Source organism: Ooceraea biroi, chromosome 4 (assembly GCF_003672135.1).
Source record: "Ooceraea biroi isolate clonal line C1 chromosome 4, Obir_v5.4, whole genome shotgun sequence".
Lineage (NCBI taxonomy): Eukaryota > Metazoa > Arthropoda > Insecta > Hymenoptera > Formicidae > Ooceraea > Ooceraea biroi.
Genome location: NC_039509.1, coordinates 16,256,507 through 16,276,488, shown reverse-complemented (window position 1 = coordinate 16,276,488; position 19,982 = coordinate 16,256,507). Strand labels below are relative to the sequence as shown.

The 19,982-nt window shown below is 44.2% G+C and overlaps 2 protein-coding genes across 6 annotated transcripts; one reads left to right on the top strand and one right to left on the bottom strand.

Annotated features, from left to right (window-relative positions):
• Positions 1-267: 267 nt before the first annotated feature.
• Positions 268-4,251, bottom strand: LOC105284954 (probable C-mannosyltransferase DPY19L1). 2 transcript variants are annotated; one of them, XM_011348843.3, is made up of 9 exons: positions 4,161-4,251; positions 3,919-4,031; positions 3,690-3,827; positions 3,518-3,586; positions 3,089-3,448; positions 2,201-3,020; positions 1,970-2,132; positions 1,731-1,859; positions 268-1,660 (listed from the first exon to the last, which is right to left on the bottom strand). In XM_011348843.3, exons 1-9 carry the CDS (start codon positions 4,249-4,251, stop codon positions 1,444-1,446), a joined length of 2,100 nt encoding a protein of 699 aa, XP_011347145.1. In that variant the 3' UTR covers positions 268-1,443. The 2 variants fall into 2 exon arrangements, with proteins under 2 accessions (XP_011347145.1, XP_026824656.1); XM_026968855.1 differs by lacking the exons at positions 3,919-4,031; positions 4,161-4,251 and having other exon boundaries at positions 3,089-3,444; positions 3,690-3,768.
• Positions 4,252-4,670: 419 nt separating this feature from the next.
• Positions 4,671-19,446, top strand: LOC105284927 (brefeldin A-inhibited guanine nucleotide-exchange protein 3). 4 transcript variants are annotated; one of them, XM_011348802.2, is made up of 22 exons: positions 4,671-4,789; positions 5,194-5,327; positions 5,854-5,988; positions 6,076-6,241; positions 6,533-6,662; positions 6,779-7,048; positions 7,122-7,355; positions 7,482-7,709; positions 7,952-8,328; positions 8,456-8,640; positions 8,712-8,874; positions 9,000-9,308; positions 9,381-9,603; positions 9,690-9,863; positions 10,017-10,425; positions 10,551-10,763; positions 10,830-11,712; positions 11,824-11,956; positions 13,291-13,519; positions 15,975-16,201; positions 16,381-17,944; positions 18,124-19,446. In XM_011348802.2, the coding sequence occupies exons 1-22, from the start codon at positions 4,705-4,707 to the stop codon at positions 18,265-18,267; spliced, it is 6,615 nt and encodes a 2,204-aa protein (XP_011347104.2). In that variant the 5' UTR covers positions 4,671-4,704; the 3' UTR covers positions 18,268-19,446. The 4 variants fall into 4 exon arrangements, with proteins under 4 accessions (XP_011347104.2, XP_011347113.2, XP_011347094.2 ...); XM_011348811.2 differs by having other exon boundaries at positions 6,764-7,048; positions 16,417-17,944; positions 18,124-19,440; XM_011348792.3 differs by having other exon boundaries at positions 4,705-4,789; positions 6,764-7,048; positions 18,124-19,440.
• The last annotated feature ends 536 nt before the right edge of the window (positions 19,447-19,982 follow it).

Below are 19,982 nucleotides of genomic sequence, written 5' to 3'. Positions count from 1 at the left end.
CGGAGTGAAGGTGCTATGCTACGCTGGTGCGTTATAACGGAGCTATCCTCGCCGCTGGCGCGGTTTGATCTTTCTTCCGGGCATCTCGTTTGGAATTTCTTCGGCTCGCTCGCCAGAGGTATCCGAAAACGTAGATTTTTTTACCGTGCACGTATTCCTTTGTCTGCAATTTACTTGAAAATCGGGGCCGACCGGAAATTACCTCTGGTAGTTTTCAAAGGAATGATAGCTTCGCATTTTATGCAGAATAAATAATTTCTTCACACCTTGTCGATGTATTTATAATCTCTTTATTAAAATTATAACATTTAGATCGCAGTATAATCGAGAACTGTGCGATTTGATAAACGTAATCGACGTCAGAAAGCGGATAATTATTGTCTAATACGTGTGTCGCAGAGTATTCGTTACTCGAGTATGGGGAACTTATTTAAATGCGAAATAAGTTTCGCATTCGTACAAATCTAAGCGGATAGTGGTTGAGATAGTGATTGGCACAGATGTTTTATATATTTGTGATAGCAAGATGGATGAACACAATGTGTCGTTGAGTACAATACTCGCACGTCCGAAGTTACTTACGTCACCAAAGGTCGGACGTATTGATAAATGCGCGACAGTATTAAGTATAGGAAAATTATCACAAGTGTACACATCACTTTGTGAAACGAGGCATTATTTTTCCCTATGTATTGTTGCTAATCGATCAAATAACTTATATATAGCTTTTATTATTGAGAAATTCAACAGACCAGAATATTTGTGTATATATTTCATACACAAATGTATATATATTTTTTTTTCCGACAGTTGCGCGACATTAGCTGCATTTTAAACGATTCCTATAGCTGAATAAAATGCTTTTGTGAGGTTCTTTTTAAACCAAATAATAGGTTTGGTATCGTATTGTAAAATGTATGGCATAATAAGAAGTAGGAACATTGTGCGCCTTAAAATATCTTAATGCCTCTTCACAGATCGCATGTAAGTCTATGGTCAATAAACTTTCGAGAGCTCGCGGTGTTAACTTTTAACTTGTTCGCGCGAATCTCCGTATTAAAAATATATGTATATAAATATTTCGGTAAAACTGCAGAAAAGGTTACGCCTCGCGGATCATTTTCTCATTTTGACATATATATTATGAAGGACGAAGTTCGAAGTAATTTTTACTTAACAATTATATGGCGGTCGTAATTTCCGAGATATATCATAATAAATCACAAATAATATTAAGATAATTATCGCAGATTAGGGAGCTAGGTCAGCTTCGATTATCTGTCAAAATGAGAAAGATCCGCGAGGTGTAAGCTTTCATGCAGTTTCACCAATATTTCTTCATATAGATAATACTTCTTCCGTTTTTTTAAGAAAAATAAGCTTCTGCAGTCTCACAAGGTATCCCGTGTCGGGGATTCTCCTTCGCTTCCTCGGAAATGAACTTTAGAATTGATGCAATGGTATGGAAGTCTTTGGTTTAAACTCGACGTAATGCGAATAGTCTAGCTGCAACACGACGAAATTGTTATTAATGAACGCTCTTCTGAACGGGTATGCGTTCCCTTTGAACAGAAGAGGACACAGAGGTGGTTTGTTCGCGGCTTTCGCCGTTCCATTATCGGCCACGTCCCACAAATCGATCATTTGACATCCTCGTGGCCTGGAAGAAATGAAGTTTAACGTTACGTAAATGCGCCGATTGCGCGCTTATATATTTCTCTCATACTTACAGGTTTGCGAATCCAAGGCACAGCGGTTCCTCTAATATGACATAACTAACTTTCATGTTTCTTAGGGAGGTATATACAGAGGCAGCGTCCTTTCGACTGAAGATTTCGTAAACCCTCATGGTCCTGTCCCTGTCGTGCCATAAATGATTTTACAAATATATATATACATAAATTTTTATATTTATATTATATTTTTATTATATTTTATATATATATATATAAATTGTCGATTGAGATACCTCATCTCCTTGCTTTCGTAGTAAGGATTATTCACTATCGGTCTTCTAGTGGACAACATTAGGTTCGCCATTAAGGACATCTTCCCCGCAAATACAGCGTGTTTCGGCGTGTTGCTCTTTATCCATTCAAACAACTCTTCTTGCTCGATGTTGCTGTACTCTCCTGTAGAGGTAGATGCGATTAGTATCTCAGGCGCTGCAACAAGTCGATCGATTTAATAATATAATCACCTATAAACCCGCGTTCCTCTTGGAACCGGCTGACGCCGTGGTACGACATACCGCCCAGCAGGAGAACGACCACGGCGAGTCGCATGAGTTCACCTTTCAAACCAATCTTCTCGAGGTATCGTTTGCTGCACACAGCGCCGGCTACTATGCAGAGGTGCGGCGTCATGAACAGCTTGAGTCTCATAATAAAAACGGCCATGATGATAAAGGCGCCGGTCTGCAGACCGTTATACGCCACGTCAGCTTCTACGCAAAGCGGATAATCATTTGTTCGAAAGCTTCTGTACCAGTAGTACAATACGAGTACTCCAGCTAGTATTGCCGTTGGCAGCAGTAAAGTCTTAACGATTGCCTCGTAGGTCTTGTATTGCAGAAAGTCAAACTCCGGCGAGCACGTGTAAAGCAGAGTGTGAAAGTCCCGGTAGTCGGTCAATTTAGACTTCAATATGTTGAACACATGGGCGTCGTCTAGGGAATACATGACGTAGGACTTGATCCATTTCGTGAGCATGACGGTGATGGCAATCTCGAGAATAATCTCTCGTTTGACGTTCCGCGATCGCGACAGCCTTATTATAAAACTGGTCACGTTGCTGCTAATTATGAGACACATGTAGAGCGAGCAGATTATGAGATTGCCGTTTGTTATTTTACTCGCCGCCACGATTGCTAGGGCGTGCGCCATGGAGAAGTTCTTATAGAAGTCGTACGGGATGATCCTCAGCCATTTCAGTATGAGGATCGCTATAATTTGCGTGGTGAAAACGAAATGCGAGAATTGCCAAGTGCACAGGCTGCAGATTGTCGAGCCAAATATGTCCTGGTAAAGGAAAAATTGAATGTAACGAGTTGCCGATAATAGCGTATGATAAATAATTTATATTTTACCATAAACAATCCTTGTCTGGTTCGGTTTCTCAGCGAAGCTGGCTCTTTATCCGGATTCTGCTTCGAGTACTTTCTGATGGCCATGGTGACACTGTACATTTGAAAGAGTAGCATGGGATACGCGAAGCTCTCCCGCAACGGCGGCGTCCACTGCACGCGAGTGCACTCGTTGTGATTGAAGAAGAAGAACAGGATCGTCACGAGCCCGCCGTAAATGGAATTGCTCAAGTACGTTGCATAATAAAAAAGTATCGCTGCTGTGAACAGTGTGGAAGCCCAAACTATCTCTAAGTAGAAATACACAGGTACACCCAGGCCTTCGCAGCTGGTTACAGGTGACAATCCGTCTCCTCTCTCTATCTAAAAGCCATCGGCGATTATCCCAAAAGTTTCATCCGCTTCGTAAAAGCAGGATTCTGCAAGTCTTACCTGCCAACATTGTTCCTCGGATACAATGCCAAGATTTTTGACAACGTGGTAAAGGAAGCCTGCTACAATCTACAATAATTGCGAATGCAATAATAATGGATAATTATTAAATTTCTTATGTATCGAACAATTACGTCAAAACAAACGGTAGTTTATAAGAACTCATAGTTACCTCAGGTAGAAGATTATATTTTTTAGTAGCATCAATGACACTGCCATACTCTGACAGATTGTCACGACTGATCCTTTCCATTCCATCGAAAAAATCTTTGGACTCGGCGATAGTTTTATAATAGGAATAGTACATTCCCTGCGGAGAGAAGAGAAAGATGCGGACGTCAAGGCTATCAACAATCAACCAATCAATCAATGTACAAGTCATCTAAAATGAACTATCATACCATCTCAGTCCTAAAGGACATTTCTCGCTCGATCTCCGACAAATGGGAAAAGTGCCGGTCATTTTCGAAGAGCGTGGATACATGCCACCGATGCAAATAACCGAAACCGAGACCTATTGTCGGAGCAAAGGTTATTTCACCGTTAAACGAATCATCGATTCTGCCGCTGGTAGATCACTCGAGCAGAAAGCTCGAGCGTAAAAAAAGTGATTTCTTTACGCGCGAAAAGCGAGTATCATTACCCAGAATGTTTATAGCCCAATGATACAAAGCAGTGCCCTCGTATGCCGGTTTCTCGGTCGTCCTACGCTTCCTGTCACTCTTCGTCGCCATTTCTGACACAGTGGGTCACGTGGTTCGCAATCATATGGTCTACAGAGTGGCGGGAAATTTTAAAGCGCTCCGAAATTCCTCTTCTCCCGGCAGAAGTGGAAAGATTCGATGTGTGCGATCTCCTGCACGATTTATATTGATAATATTCCAATGTATGCAAAATCGGTTATCTATACGTGTTTAATTTTCACAAGTTAACTTTATATTACAGTCTATATTATAATGAAAAACGTAATTAACATTTTGCACTCTTATTTTCTTCTGCACTTTTGCAGAATATTGAATTTTTTGTTAAACTTATTTTTCTATTTAATTATTTTTGCAGATGTGCGCCAGCCTTTTCGCAGGGGGTGACGCATTTTACGCTCCTGAGAATGCGCGTATATAGCAAAGCGTGCATCGGCACTCCCGTTATCGATCAGTCGCGTGGTAGCGGTGGTAGCCCGTCGTGTCATGGAGGATCTCCTGCTGCAGATTGTCAGGGAATCGAACAATGCAAGACTACAGAATTTACGGAAATCGGCGCAGGAAGCGCACGGTAAGCTCGTTAGATTTTTAACTTTCACTTGAGTGAGGTTAAGTGTTTTATTAAACACTAAAACTCACTTTTGTTCTTCGGAGCTTCTTCATCTCGACGACGTTTGCGAGCCAGTCCCTTATATGGACTTATGGATTCGATATAGTATACAAATCATAAAGATATAATTAATTAAATTAATGCGCAATTATATACAAAGGACAAATTTTATTGTATAAAAAATTAAACGTGTCATCAAGTTCTGTCTCGTTGCATTTATTCGGAACTGTAAAATGCGATACTTTGACATTTGACATTTCAAGTTAATACGTTTACGTCAGTCACGGGGATTAAATAGAACGTCCATTAGTACAGAACGTACAAGCTCGTTCCCGATGTCGAATGAATAATTTTGTTTCCTGCAGATTTTCTGGAGAAGCAACAAGGCTTGCTACGAGATCCGCCTCACGAGTTGCGCGCGAAATGCTTACATACGTTTCAGCTAGCACTGGAGAGCAACAGGAGCAAGTTTATTGCTTTCGGGCTTGCAGGATTACACGTAAGCGAGATAACGAATATTTTTTCTCGTGGCAACAACTGTTTACTCTCTCTCTCTCTTATATATTTTTCAATAAAAATATTACATTTTTATATGTATAAAAAAAAAACGTAATCATAAATGATCGGGAAACATGCGTTCGTTTAAAATATCGCATTGCACTTCGACTTATTCTTTGTCCTATGTGTTGGTCGCGTTCGTCAACATTATTGTAACCGCTGGAAACGGATATTCCGGAACTGCGTGCGATAAAACGGGAGATATCGGCTAACAGCTGCGACACTTTAAGTGAAGTCGCGTCACTATGGCCGACAATGTTTAATTAGCTCCGATCGCCGTGCCGCCGGATCGCCTAGAAACATCATTTATAGCTTTTGCAACAAACTTTAAATACTTGTAAAGGAAAGAAAAATTATCACGATTGTTCAATGAGATTTGAAATTCATCGTTTTTTTATCAATAATTATTTAAATATCGTGACGCGGTCGTATATGTTAATGCAAAATTCAATTGCTCGAATTTGTAGAAGATGTTGAGAGACGACAGATTCCAATCACCTTACGAGCCAGAAGACGATTCGCTATGGTTGCCTGCGCAAATGTTGCACGCCATGAGCTCCATCGTCTCGCAATCCGACGACACGCAGACGGATATGCTCAAGGTGAATTTGAAAAATTAACGTCAAAGAAGAGAGATAGGAGAAGCATTTTTATATCGAGCGTGGATGACATTGCATGCTTCGTTTCAGGTTTTACTTCAAGTTGCCTGTTCCCCCTACTGGACCATGAACGGCCGTCTCATCATCGCGATACTGACTACGTGCTGCGAGGCCTTCGAGAACGGAAATCAAGCCGTGCGTACGGCCGCACAGGCGGCAACAAGTCAAACATTGCGATCGTTTTGTCTGTTTTTAGGTAACACGGGAATCTGGGTGAGAAAAAAAGGAGATAAGAAAGGAGCGATGGGTCTCGTCGGCGATGCACGTCGCCTTGCACGGCGATGATAGACGCAGTGCGGGACGTCTGAATGTTTGGTCGATAAATTACAAGATCGCGTGCCGGCGAAATGCAACCCGGAGGAGTGCCGTCGGCGAGGCGTCTTAATGATCGGCTATATCGTCCCGTTTGCACTCGTTCAAATGCATCGCCGGCCTGGCCTCCCGACGTTTTTCCCGGCCGATTGTTTACCATTGTGCTTGCTCGCAGATGAGGAGTGTCAGGAGATGGACGAGAATGCAAAGCGGAACAAAAACGTCCGCGAGCGAGGCGTCTCGTGCTTTAACGAGGCGCTGCCGATCCTGCAGTACATCTGCAGCAAGCTCGACGAGGCTCAAAAGTAAAAATGCACTTTAATTTTTAAGTTTTTATTATTAATTTTTTTTAACTTTAATTAGCGACGTGAGAACCATTGAGCATTAGTGTCGTTGTAATGCCCAGGAAATCCTGTTCCAGCAACAGCAGAAACGGCAACACCGTGGTCTTCCTGCTGGAGTGCCTGCACACGCTCATATCGTCCTTACCGCAAAAGATCCACACCAACACGCACTTCACGACCTTCCTGTGGCAAAAGTTCTGTCCCGCCTTGATAGCTTTTCTCGGCACACCCCGGGTAGATAAGACCTTTACATCTCGCGAGGGGAAGGAGAACGAGGTTGGCAGAGGCTCCGGATACTTGGCTACGTCCTTGAGTTTCGACAGTCATCAAGCTAAGACTGTCTATAGGTACTTTAATTGACGAATTCGGGATTTATCGATTTATATTGTGCATAATGATCGATGCGATATCTCTCTTCAGTATTGGGACGGAATTAGTGAGACTGGTAGGATGCGTCGGTCCGTTGCGACCTGTCTTGGAATCGGTATTCCATAGAATGCTGCTATATCCACCGCCACAGCAACGTCTGGAACCTCTGAAGGCGCTGAAGGAGTTGCTGCGCAGTCCCAGTCGCATGGTTGATTTTGCTGGGCCGTTGCTGGTGGAAGAAGATCGATCGAGTCACATACAAAGCGACATGGCGTTGATGAGATTGTAAGTGTTTGTTGCAACGCGAATATTTGATGAAGAAAAAACTTAATCAGAATTAATTTGGGCAGATAAAATTTGGAAAACAACTCACCAGCGTTCCTTTTTTTATATTTCTATTTTTCGTTCTAGGGCGATGGATTCAATCGAGGAATCCACAACCGGTGGATTAGCTATATTGCATGCGAGTGTGTCCTGTGTCGTCGCTATGCTGTCAGCGCTTCAGGAACTTTGCGAGGGCAAGGCTATTAATCACAATTATACGTGTACGATCAATAGTTTGTACGAGGATCTGGAATCCTGCGACTATCGTGGACCTTTGACCTACCAGAGCATGGCACGGTTGCCAAAAACGTATAGGTGAGCATATGACGATTTAAAAATATGGATCGTCTGAAACAAAATAAATCTAATTAGTTGTTTTATGCTGTAAATAAGATTAATGATCATGATTTTATATTTATATGAGAAATAACAAATTTAAACATTTTATATTTTTTCTCAAACTACTCAAACTTTATGTGCGTTTTTATGTGTGTGTGCGCACGCGCGTGTGTAAAATGTCATGCGTATATTTTACATTATAATAATCTACTTTTTAGGGAACAATTGGAATTAATGAAGAAAGGCATGGGTTCAGATTCTGATTCGTCTGGACATGGACCATCGGAGGATGGCGATTCCACGGATACCGAAGGTCCGCAAAACGAGTCGGACGAGGTGCAAGAAGAGAACAGTCTCGACGACAACGATTGCACAACGGAGAACGAATGTGAGAGGCTGAGATTGAAGAAATTACCCAAGTATCTTCACGTAGGGCGGCAGGTGGCTGATGAATGCAACGTCGACGTGGAAAGGCACAATGCTAGGCGATTCGTGCGAACGCTCAGATCTGATCTTATACCGATGGTGTTGACTTTGAGAAGTAACATTGAAGTGGACGAAGCCTTGCAGAACTTTGCCTCCGAATACTGTCAAGGTAAAACTGCTATCATAATAATATTAAATAAAATAAAATCAACAAGTAAAATAAAATAAATAAAATAAAATCACAAATAAGATAAAATTCACAAATGGCTGTTGAAACTTGTGTTTCGTGAATTTAGGAGTATTTGCAGCTCAGCAGAAGATACAAGAACAAAGCGACACTAGTGCAGAGACGTGTGCGTTAATTACAATCATGAACGCTGACGGAATTTATTTAGCGACGTATGCGGCACTGCTTCTTAATTTAAAATTGATCCGAATAAATTACTATCACGATGAAGATCGACAAATACCAGTCAGCGAGGTACGCTTAATCGCAACTACTCGAATCTCTATTCGAGCTCATCGCGTTTACCTGCGAATTTTCTTTTCAAGGAGCAATTTGTCGAGGAAGTGCACGGCTCAGGGGTGCTGGTTTACCTTTCAGCCACGTGGCTGTCCGAATTGTATCAGCAAGTACTCGCGTGCAATTTACTGGAGAAATGTGGCTATAATCGCAGCTCCACGGAGAATAATGCGCTGGTCAATGTTCTCACGGGTATGTAATGTAAAAGTAATACTTTAACGAAATGAATATCGATTACGACGTTAATTTTCCTACTTAAATTGCGATTTTTTACAATCGACGGATTAAATCGTAAGATCTCCTCCTACGATTTATAGACGTGGATGGAATACCTGGTAGTCAAAGGGGCGGACAGTTGCTTTCCGATTACATAAGATTGGAGCGAGCTCAGCTTTCCCGAAGTGAGCCGACGCCCGAAGCGGAGGCTGGCGCGAGACTTTCTAGGAGAGTATTGACCTGTTGTTGGGGTAGCATGATGACGGTTCTCACGACTGGACTGAACCCTCCTAAAGAGGAGACTAACAAAGGCATTTTGAACAGAGACGGCGGTAGAAGAGGAGTTAGAGATACGGTTGTCCTGGCACTCGAGGGACTTCATAAAGCTGCTACTCTGAGCAACATACTTGGTACGTCTACTTTCTCATTCTTCCTAGCAATTTAGATCGTAATTTAGATTGTTATCTTTCGTTTTATTTTAGGTTTACAAAACCGCTGCGGCTCCATTTTCGCTCTTCTCGCAAAGGCCGCTTGTACCGAGCAATCCATTTCAAGAATTACTCGCAAGAAGGATGTTCTCCGGCTTAAATTGCAGAATAGAGCGACCAATATTCACACATCTCATGCGCTCAGCATGGACGTTCTTCTAGGAAGAGGCCTGGAGCTTGGTAGCCACGGTAGTGACTGTTGGCCGCATGTTTTTACGTAAGCACTTTGAAGGTTCATTTACAAGCATTACACTGTGCTCTTCTTATATGTATCTGTTAATAAATATCGTACGTTTTAAAAAGGTGTTGTCTATATGTGAGCAAATTAGAGCACGACTTTTTCGGAAGGAATCAGAATCCGTCACTGCCTAAAGCCCATCAGAAGAAGGAAAAGAAAGATATTGCGAATGGCGATACTAAGAATAGCCAAGACAGGCTTCGATTGAATTTTAACATTGTCGATGATGAGGAAACCTGGTACGATTTATTTCTATTTGATCAAATTTTAATTGTTTGATATTCTGTAAAGATTTTTTAAAATAAATAATTGTTTAAATTATTGTGGCAATTAATATTTTATAATTTTATGATGTTTCTAAAAGTTTTAATTCTTCAATTATTTTTTTATAGCGTGGACGTCTACAGCTTCCTTTCGAGTCCTTACACGCAGAATCCCAGCTCTGACACGACTCCTGAGATTATTCAGGAATCAAACGCGGATAGCCAGTTTAACGGGATCTTACCAGCGGATTACGCCGCCAAGATTATTTGCGTGTTATCGCAACAGGTCGATAGGCTCTTCGAAGACGCGGCACTGAAATTGAATCTCAGAGCGCTCTGCTCTTTCCTCACGGCACTTTGTAAAGCCAGCAAGGCGCAATTGTTCAAAACCACCGACGGGTGTAAAGACAATAAAAGATTTTGGTGGAGACGTAATAAACCGAGAGAAAACGAGATGAATGTGTTACTCCTGGCTCGTTTGGGCGAAGTTATGCTGAAGTGCGTGAAAAGTGGCAGACCTTTGATTCATATAATGGGGGTAAGGGGCTGATCCTTAATCCTGACGCATGTATTCTTAATAGATTTGTATTTTTTATTGAATTATTTTACGTATTACTATACGCACGATTAATTAGTATTGATGTGTATGTATGATACTTGCAGGTATGGAGCATTTTGGGGCCGCACTTTATGGAAGCGGCTTGTCACGAGGATCGCAGCATCTCGAAGAAAGCCGTTCAGTGCATTCACGACTCCATGGCAGCCTTGTTGAACGAACAGATAGAGCTTCCGCATTTCCACTTCAACGAGGCTCTCTTCAAGCCTTTCGAAAATCTTTTGTGTCTCGAGCTCTGCGACAGTGATGTGCAGGATCAAGTAAGTGATCATTCGCGTAGTCACTGCATAACGTGCTGCTTATTTAATTCATTAATTTCTTTTTAGATTGTCAGTTGCATCTGTGAGTTTGTCGAAACGAATCGCACCGAAATCCGTTCAGGCTGGCGCCCGCTTTTCGGCGCGTTGCGAGTAGCGTCGGTGGGAAACTCGGATTCCGTGGAGTCGGCACCTTTGTTGGAAGTCTTCAGGGTCTTCCTCTCAACGGACAACACGTTGGTGTTCGCTAACGCCGCGCTGGATTGCATCCTCTGCCTGCTGAAACACGTGAGAGGCATCGGCGACAACGAGGCTCAATCTGAGGAGAATGAAAATATCGACAGCGCGGAATCAAGAAGGATGCGGCTCTGCGTGGAGAGCTTGAAGTACTTGCTGAGCTGCAGCGACATCCTCTCGTCGATGTACAGAATGCCGGCCTGTCCGATCTTCCATTCCGCCCAGAGGATCCAGGTATCCATGATCCCGCAGTACGTGGATTCAATCATCCCGAATCTTGAGCTGACCAGATTCGACAAGCATATCGAGTCGCTGCAAGAGGTCATCCCGGAAAGATCGTACGACGTTCTGACCCCGTTAATCGACAAGGGCGCTCACACCATCGTCACCCTGCAGAGCATGGACAAACCCAGTGGTATCCTCAGGGTCTGGTACATTCTTATCGAGGGTCTGGCGAGCGCGACGATGATCTGCCCAAAGCGCTATCAACCGCACACTCTGGAGACCCTGTTCCACCTTCTGCGCGACATTCTGAACGTGCCCGGGCCGGCGTTCGGGCTCTACTGCGTCAATCATTTGCTGCTACCTATGGTGCAAAATTGGCTGAGGAAAACTTCCAAGATCTTCCGCGGCTGGGACAACTTCGCGCCCAACTTTAAGCAGTGCTGCGGCCTCACGACGGACCTCGTGGTCGATTATCTGACTCATTTGCAAGGTACAGTATGCAAGACGACTGATGAAGATGATTGATTTGAAAGTATACAACGAGAGAGTATACAATGAAACAGCAACTGCTAATTCATCCGTTCGTATAATTGCTCTCCAGGTCCAGAGGTCGTAAGGAACGATGTCTATTTGCCGGCAACCACGCTGATGTTGAAACAACTTTTACTGGTGATGGCGGAATGCGTGGTTCAGCCTACGGAGAGCATAGCTCGCCTCGGTTGCGCTTGCATCAGGTGAGTCAAAAGGACATTTTCAGTCGAGGACGTAAAAGCCGTCGCCAAAGCGAGTCGCAGCAATTTGCAAGCTTCATTAATGTTTACGCGGTTTCGCGCGACGGCCGCGATTCCTTCACGGATGGAAAATCGGCGATTCGATGGTAGCGATGACGACGGGACAGGATTGCAGTAATAAAGAAGGGAAACCGGAATGCAAAGGTGACAGTGCGAAACGCGGCGGTTATTTAACGGCTGCTATTGGAACGACGCGCTGTCGTTCGCAGTTGATTTCGTAATTCAATTAGGAAAGCTGGATCATAAAACGACAGAGGATGCTGCACGGCAATGTTTCTTATATAACTGCATGCCGCAAATGCAGTATTGCATGCGCATCATTTACTTCGATTCGCCAGTTAGGACGATGTCCAGCTTCGAGGCGAATTGGGACGCGTACGTTCATCAAGTTCGACGGAATGCGTCTCGCAACTGGTGGACGGTTAAGCATATCGTCCTCACGACGGCCTGGAGCGTGCGTGTAAGACGATAACGAAGCTTGACAGGCTGTCCGGTGGGGTAAGGTAGCCACCGACACCCGACACCCTCGGGGGCGTCGTGCTAACGACTGCACACCCTTCTTCCCGCCCGCGTCCATCCATCTGAAGAGTCACTGGCGTATTTTCTCCGTATCAGAGTGCAGACCCGCATACATTCAGCCGGCTCGTAACATGATCCCGCGAATTGGTGTCGATCGCGAGGTATCGATGTACACGTGTTGTATGTACTCACGCCGGGCTTTAAAAACGGAGCAGGTTCGCGAATGACGAACCAAACGGTATCCCGATCTGAAATCCTAGAGCCAGTAGGCAGGCGATTCACTTCCACAGCGCGATCCAGCAGATCGAATGATCGGCATGACCGATGAAAGAGCGATTGCCTGGAAGGCCGTGCGAGAAATCCGATTACTGTTCGTTGTACTCTGATACCCAGTGTCCTTGAGAGATTTGTCATGGAATGGTAGTAGAGCATGATCGGTAGACGATTTTAAGCTTCTTCAGAGAAAAGATATTATTGTAGATAACAGAAAAGATGAAGAACATTAACTAAAGAATTCGGATCATGTTTTTATAACAGGATAGGCAATCTTTAGAAAAGAAACAACAAAATCCTTCAAAATATCGCTACGTTGTATCGCGATCCAGATTGTTTAGTTAATTATTAGTCAACAATATCCAGATTATTTAATAATTATTTAGTAATTTATTGCTACTTTTATAAATAATACTTTATTTGAAAATCGTATCTGATGCATTCATTGTTTCAGTACTGAAAGAAAGTAAACCCTTGTTTCGCAGACACGTCCTGGTGAGCAGTGGGCCGCTTCTCACTCCGGAACAATGGGAAGTGTGCGGCGTCGCGTGCTATCGCGCCTGTTCAAACTCGCTGCAAGAGCTGCACCAGCTGACCATGGCTTTCTCACCCAGGTCGGAGTCCTTTTACGGGGACGTGGCGCAGGTGAAGGTCGCGGCGCGCCGAGACGCGACACCGGAAGAAACGGAACGGCTGCGACAGCTCGCCGCCCAGGTAAGCAATCCGAGATCCATTTTCGAAAAGTGAGGAACGGAAGACGCCGATGTTCCCCGTTCTAATTGTTGTGCGTTCGATGTGCTTTATCGATGTGCTCCACGAGATCTCGATACACGTGTCGGAGTGTATGGACCCTGCTCTAACTCGAGAACATTCATATTTCAGCATTCATCCATCATTCCCTTTATTACTGTAGTACGACCATTTCCTCCAATTCTCATATCTCATAGCTCTAAACGCGCTAATTATCCTAATTTTCAGTCCGAGACAAATATTTCGTGTTTAATAACCGAATAAACCGAATTAGATTCAAAATCGAATGTTTGACGTTAAGTATAAGATGCGAGAATCCCGAATACTTTTCTGTCATTTCAAATTGAGAGCCGTGATGGAAGTCTAATACTTTATCATTCATCGTTATCATCCGTTTGATGCTGAGTCGTCCTTGCATATATCTCGCATCTTCCCATCATTCGATAGACTAGTAGCGCATCATTTGTAGTGATGAAGTAACGAATGCGAGAGTGTCCGATATGTGTAAGTAAAAAAATGGATGAAATATAAGAAGAGTGAAAGTGAAAGTGAGTGAGTGAGTGTGTGTGTGTGTGTGTGTGTGTGTGTGTGAGAGAGAGAAAGACAGAGATACAGGGACACACGTGGTGTCCTCCTGACCTGACTTGCTCCCAGGTGAGCCAGCTGCGCGAGGTATTGACTGCCATCAAGAGGCAGAGCGCGGCGTCACTGCCGACGTCGCCTTTCCAGGATTTGATGACCATTGAGACGACACTGATCGACCAGCACACTACCTCCTACCCCGTCGGTTGTAGGCAGCACACGACACCCCTCGATTACACTAACACTACGACGAACACAGGCCCCCAATGGCTCTAGCCGACCACGGTAACTCACGTCATGGATTTTAAGAACAATCAAACCGAGAAAAGGTCTTGTCTCGTAATCGCATCGAGATTCACCATTTCGACTGATGGGAAAGCGACTGGCACACGGACTGTGTCCAAGACGCGCGTCGAGTGATTCACAGAGTCGTGGATGCGTGCCGTCATGTCGTCGTCGACAGGCCAGGTTCCAACGTTCGCTTTCTGAATCGAATCGAGAGCGGTTCCTCAGTACCGCTCTCTCAGCCGAGAGCATATTTTTTACGAAACGAGCAAGAATTTCCTATGTACACCGAGCACACGTACTTTGTATGTACACTGAGTATGTTACGTTGCAAGCATAATCGATTGACCGCTTTCGATGTGTTCCAAGCTTGTTCGGTGTGGCTGGTACCGGCGACGTGACAGAAATGTTTCCCATGTATTTTTGTACCGCTGAATAATTGTGTCAGACAAATACAGAGCTTCTATTATCAGCTGGTTGACTGTTCACTTGCCACCCTCCACCTTGAACGAGGTCGTGATGTACCGGCGAAATTTGAAATTTGACGCCTGTCGACGAGGAAACGCCGATTTCGATTTTGGATCACCACGTTTTTTCTCTTTGAAACTTTTGCACACGCTGGTAGAAGGCACGGGTTAGGCTGCAGACCCGCTTCAACGAGGTCCTTTTTCAAAATCGAACACAATTGTTGAGTCAAATGTTAAGTATAAAGACATCTATCTCTATATATATATATATATATATATATATATACAATTTTTTACGTAAGATAATAATCTTTAAAAGATATCTATGTTAAAGTGAGAATTTTTCTTATGTCAAGCCTTTATTAATTTAAGAAGAATGATATATCAATTCCATATCAATTTCGCGATAAATTATTGTATTTAATGTTCCTAACGAATCACGAAAAAATTTGATAGTTATGGATGGTAACGAAATAGATGCAGCATGCTTGTACCTTATTTCTCAGTTTATTTCTTTTTGTTAAATCTGAAAAAGGACCTCGTTGCGCGCGCTGATCAAAAAATCATTTTAACTTTACTTGGCACGGTCTTGCGAATCACCATTAAAATCCATGGCTTGGGTCCATGGCTAGAATTTCACTGTCACAATAACGTGTACGCAACGGTACATGACACCGTATTATAGAAGCTGCAGCTTTCGGTAGTGTGCACACATTATCCTGCAATCGTAAAGGATTGCAGAGTCGCAGTAGGCTGACTAAGTGCATACAGTTACTACTTTTGTAATTAAGATTATCCTCACGGATCGGCCAACGCTTATTGCAAGCGATAACAAACTTATACCGCGCGATGATATGTTCATACTTGAAACGTTCCCTAAAATCTTCTCTTAGAAGAATCGTTAGAAGGCAGAGAAATAATAAACATAATCTTATTTGCAATCGGAAGGCATAAAAGTTGCTTCTTACGTAGTTGCAGAACCTATTCACCAGTATCTCGAGGGTCTACGTCATATACCATACAAAATAAAAACAATTCTGCTCGAACGACAAACCCGGATTCATGATTTACACTTGTGTCTTCAGGTGTTCCTTTTGGAGGAACAAACGCGCGTCGAGGAAGCCTCGCGGTCCGATGAGAGGTCGTACGTGTTCCTTCTGTACCCTCCTGCCGTAGGCACCACTCTCAATCCTGATCTCTACATTGTTAGAGTCCAGCTGCGCGCGTTGGTAGTCGGGCTCCTGGTACATCAGATGTTGCTCCATTGCATCGCGAGCGTCCTTCTTCAGGGCGCCGGCACTTCTCTCTCAAGGTTCGTACGCGTTTACTTCGTCTCGCATACATCAATCTGTGTTGTAAAGATTATCTATCATCCATCATAATAAACACTTCGCTCTAATACATTTAACAGAAACTTGTGAAAGATATATGTAGAATCATGATTGCGCAATGATCGCAATGATCGACGTTCGAGTGGACGTTTTTCCGTAGCTTATCTCACGTGATTCCGCATTCGACGCCGTGCAGCTCGCCCAACCCCAACGTCAAACGGGGCTTCCTCTCTCATCTGAATCCGCATCACGTGGAGATCTTCCTCTCCGCCTTGGATCTCTCTTACGTCGCCGCGCTGAAGTTCGACTGTCGACCCGGCCTCAAGTTCCTGGTGCAGAAGGTGGCGAATCTCGAGCAGCCGGCGAATCTATATCGTCAAGCGGCTGCTGCTTGGACCATCAAGATCATCACGCTGTTCGAGCTGTGCCTGAACGAGATAGATGAGCTGCACGCGAATCTGGATCTCGTGAAGACGATTCTAGGCACAGGTCTAAGTGATAGAGAGTGCATCTACGATGTCAAGTACCGGAAGTTTACCAAGTATCTCCGGCAACTCCGTACGACTTTCGACGAGCTCTGCGAGACCTACGTCGAGGTGGTGCTTGATGAAGATGGCAAGTACACCAAGGTCGATAGTTTCGCGGAGAGGAAGATATTCCTGCTGGTGGCACAGCCTGACGACTATCCTGAGATCACTAGAAAGGAACCTATCGACGACCGGCTCGTCATCAGCACTCCTGCGCTCGTCGAGTCATCGATGCAGGAGAACCCTGAGATCCAGCAGAATCAACTCAACGACGATGAAGACGATCAGGATGATCCGGACGACGTGTACAATCCAAATCTGGATGATGAGAGCGGCTTAGAGGAGCTCGGAGTCGAGTGTGAAAACGACCCAAGACCCTTCAGATTGTCGGACTTGGCTGCGGAGTACTCGACCGATTCCGGTCCGCAGTCCGAACCGGAAACCGATGACTCCAGGCCGATGTCCAGGCTTGGCTCGGTCACGGAGAAGATTGTTTACACCGATCGCTCCGGAGGAACCTCCAGCGAGGGTTACATCGACGCCAAGTACGACGCCGTGACCCCGGCGCCTCCCAAAATGATATATAATCGTGATGATCTGTGTTATAATCTGGAATCGACCGACACTTCTATGAGGACCTCCATGATGGACGAAAGGATGCTGGATCGACATACGTATTCCGACGAAAACTTCTTATACCGGAAGTCGTATCCGGGGCGACGCGGTAGCGATCCGGTTGTCCGGTGTTCCCTATCTAAACGGAAATCTTTGACGTCCGTCACGGCAGTGGATTCCAAAGACGTGAATAACTTTTCGCCGATCGATCTTGTAGATCTTCGACCGAAATCTGTAATGGAACTACGCAGAACGCCCGCCTGGACGACGTCAGATGATCCTTCACACGAGCCTCACGACCCGAAAGAAAGTATCAAAGAAGAGAACAAAAAGAACTCGAAATCCTCGCAGATCCTTGACAATATGGACGAATTACTGCGCGATTATGAACGCAGCAAGCGTGGCTTCAGGACGAATCCCTTTTTGCGGAGCGAGGAAGAGGCACCTGCGACCGAAAGTCAATTGATTGCTAATCAGGAAATGGAATTCCATAGGAGAAACATCGGTAAGGACAGCGAAGCACACAGGAAAGCCTGGGCAGATACTTTGAACACCGCGCTGGAATGGGCCTTAGCTTTGCCCGTGAGTCCTCTTCTTCAGCATTTTTCAGAAAAAATTTTAATGTCAATTTAAAATAGAAACTACCATTTAGAAGTGTTATTTTCCAAAAAAGATTGTTATAAATTGCTAATTTTTACCGTAAGATTACGGATTACGTAAGCTATTATTGTCATGATAATTCTGGAGAAACTCTTTTGCAGGATGAGCGACTGGCGCCGTTGCTTCCGGTTTTCGTGAGCGGCGTGCGGATACTGACTAGGCACGCCATGGACCAGAGCTTGAAGCAACGTCTCTCGGCCCTGTTTCACCGTATCGCCGTCCTTTATGGATTGACAAATAATTAATAGCGATCGGGCATGATCCCAGTACACGCGCGATTGCAGCCTTAGTTGTAAGACTTACTTTGCAAGTGATGAAAAGGAGAACACTTTGATATGTCCGACGATTGCTTTTACAAGTTCTCGATTACTGCTGTGATAGGTACGCAAGATCCGAAGAGGAAAGCGCGTAGAAGCAGGATGCATCGGTGTATTTCAATTCGCGAGGATCGGCCAAACGTGGAGATGTACATAGCAATTATTGAATTTGAGAAAAACACGATGTTCCCGTTTCCGCGCGCGGGTCTCTATTTTTTCCGCTCATGCCGACGCGTCGGCACCTCGGAGACAAGGATTTTATTTACGATCCATTCCGCACGCACATCTCTCGATTCTCATTTTATGCTCTTTGCGCTTAACTGTAGTTTGCGGTCCGCTCCGTAGTGCCGGGTGTACCGGATTTTTGCTTCCAATGTAATGCTTGAACGCGGGCGTGTCGCAACGAATGGGAGACGGATGAGGGACGCGTCTCGGAGTCGCGGGTGATGCTGGCACTCCTTTCCTCTTGCCAAAACGATACCTGGGAATGGAACGTGATTTTTATTAAGCAGCTCTCCCGTAGTTAGATCGCCGCGATGTCGCGATATCATTTATCGTGCAATTATTTTTTCATAGAAGAGAAGATAGAGCGAAGGATCTCTCGCGATGAAGAGAAGGGATGACATTCCTCTCTCTCGCAGTGTTGTAGCATTATTTTATTATATTATATATAACATTGTTGGGCCATGAGTCTCTCTAAGATTATAACATTTACGTTACGTTCCGTAGTTGGTGTTATTTGTTGACTTAATTTATATCCCTCGCATTTTGTAATTGACGTAGACATAATAATCGAACGTTGATGTATATATCAGATATTATTCCTGATGTTTCCCGATGTACGACGCATTCCATAAACGTTGTAAATGTTGTTGAGCATCAGATGGTTAAATGGAGGGATTAATAATTGATAATAAAACGTGCCTATGTATCCTATCCTTTGTTTCTCTCCCCAGGATCTAGATGTACGAAAAGTAGAACGAATGAAAGTAACGAGATGGATCAATGCAGCTAAAGCGCGTCCACGAGATATATACGGCAGTTCAAATAAAATATATGTGACAAGATGTGTACGAACGTTAATAAATTAATTCTAATATCTGAGTACTACGTTTCATACATCGTTGCGCAACATGCAACTTTTATTTTTCCTGCCGATTGCAGTCTTAATTCCTATGTCTTATCATTAGATTCGATAATGGAGTCTGATTGTCTTCGGTAACGTCTCGTCCAGGATTTAAAGAGCCTCGATCGGGGTCGCGAGCATTTATTCCCATCAGCCATGCTCGGCTGGTACGAAAGATGTCGACCATTTCCTGCGGGACGAAACGTATTTCAGTTCGTCTTAACGGACGTAGAAAAGGGCGGGAGATTCTCGTCTGCGGTTGACTGCGAGTCGAGCCATCCTCGTAAAGAGAGAAGCTTACGAGCGACTGCCGCCTCGGCTTATTCCGTGGTTTTATTCGTGGCGTCCCATTCGCAGGACGCGTTGGGGCTGTAAACATCGCGGCAAGGGAAGCGGGAGAGCAGCAAAGAAGATCTCTCTCTGAAGTGTGAAGTCGTCGAAGCAGAAGAAATTTTTCATTCGGTTTCCCGCTGCCATTATCTGCAATTCCCCTCGTAACAGTCATACCCTGTCCCGT

Excerpts from the sequence above, each read along its gene's own strand:
- LOC105284954 (XM_011348843.3), bottom strand. The coding sequence starts at position 4,251 with ATGGCGACGAAGAGTGACAGGAAGCGTAGGACGACCGAGAAACCGGCA. Across the intron at positions 3,449-3,517 it reads CCGAGGAACAATGTTGGCAG|ATAGAGAGAGGAGACGGATT; the intron begins GTAAGACTTGCA and ends GATGGCTTTTAG. Across the intron at positions 3,021-3,088 it reads CCAGACAAGGATTGTTTATG|GACATATTTGGCTCGACAAT; the intron begins GTAAAATATAAA and ends TTCCTTTACCAG.
- LOC105284927 (XM_011348792.3), top strand. The coding sequence starts at position 4,705 with ATGGAGGATCTCCTGCTGCAGATTGTCAGGGAATCGAACAATGCAAGA. Across the intron at positions 9,864-10,016 it reads GTCGATGATGAGGAAACCTG|CGTGGACGTCTACAGCTTCC; the intron begins GTACGATTTATT and ends ATTTTTTTATAG. Across the intron at positions 11,957-13,290 it reads CTCGGTTGCGCTTGCATCAG|ACACGTCCTGGTGAGCAGTG; the intron begins GTGAGTCAAAAG and ends CTTGTTTCGCAG.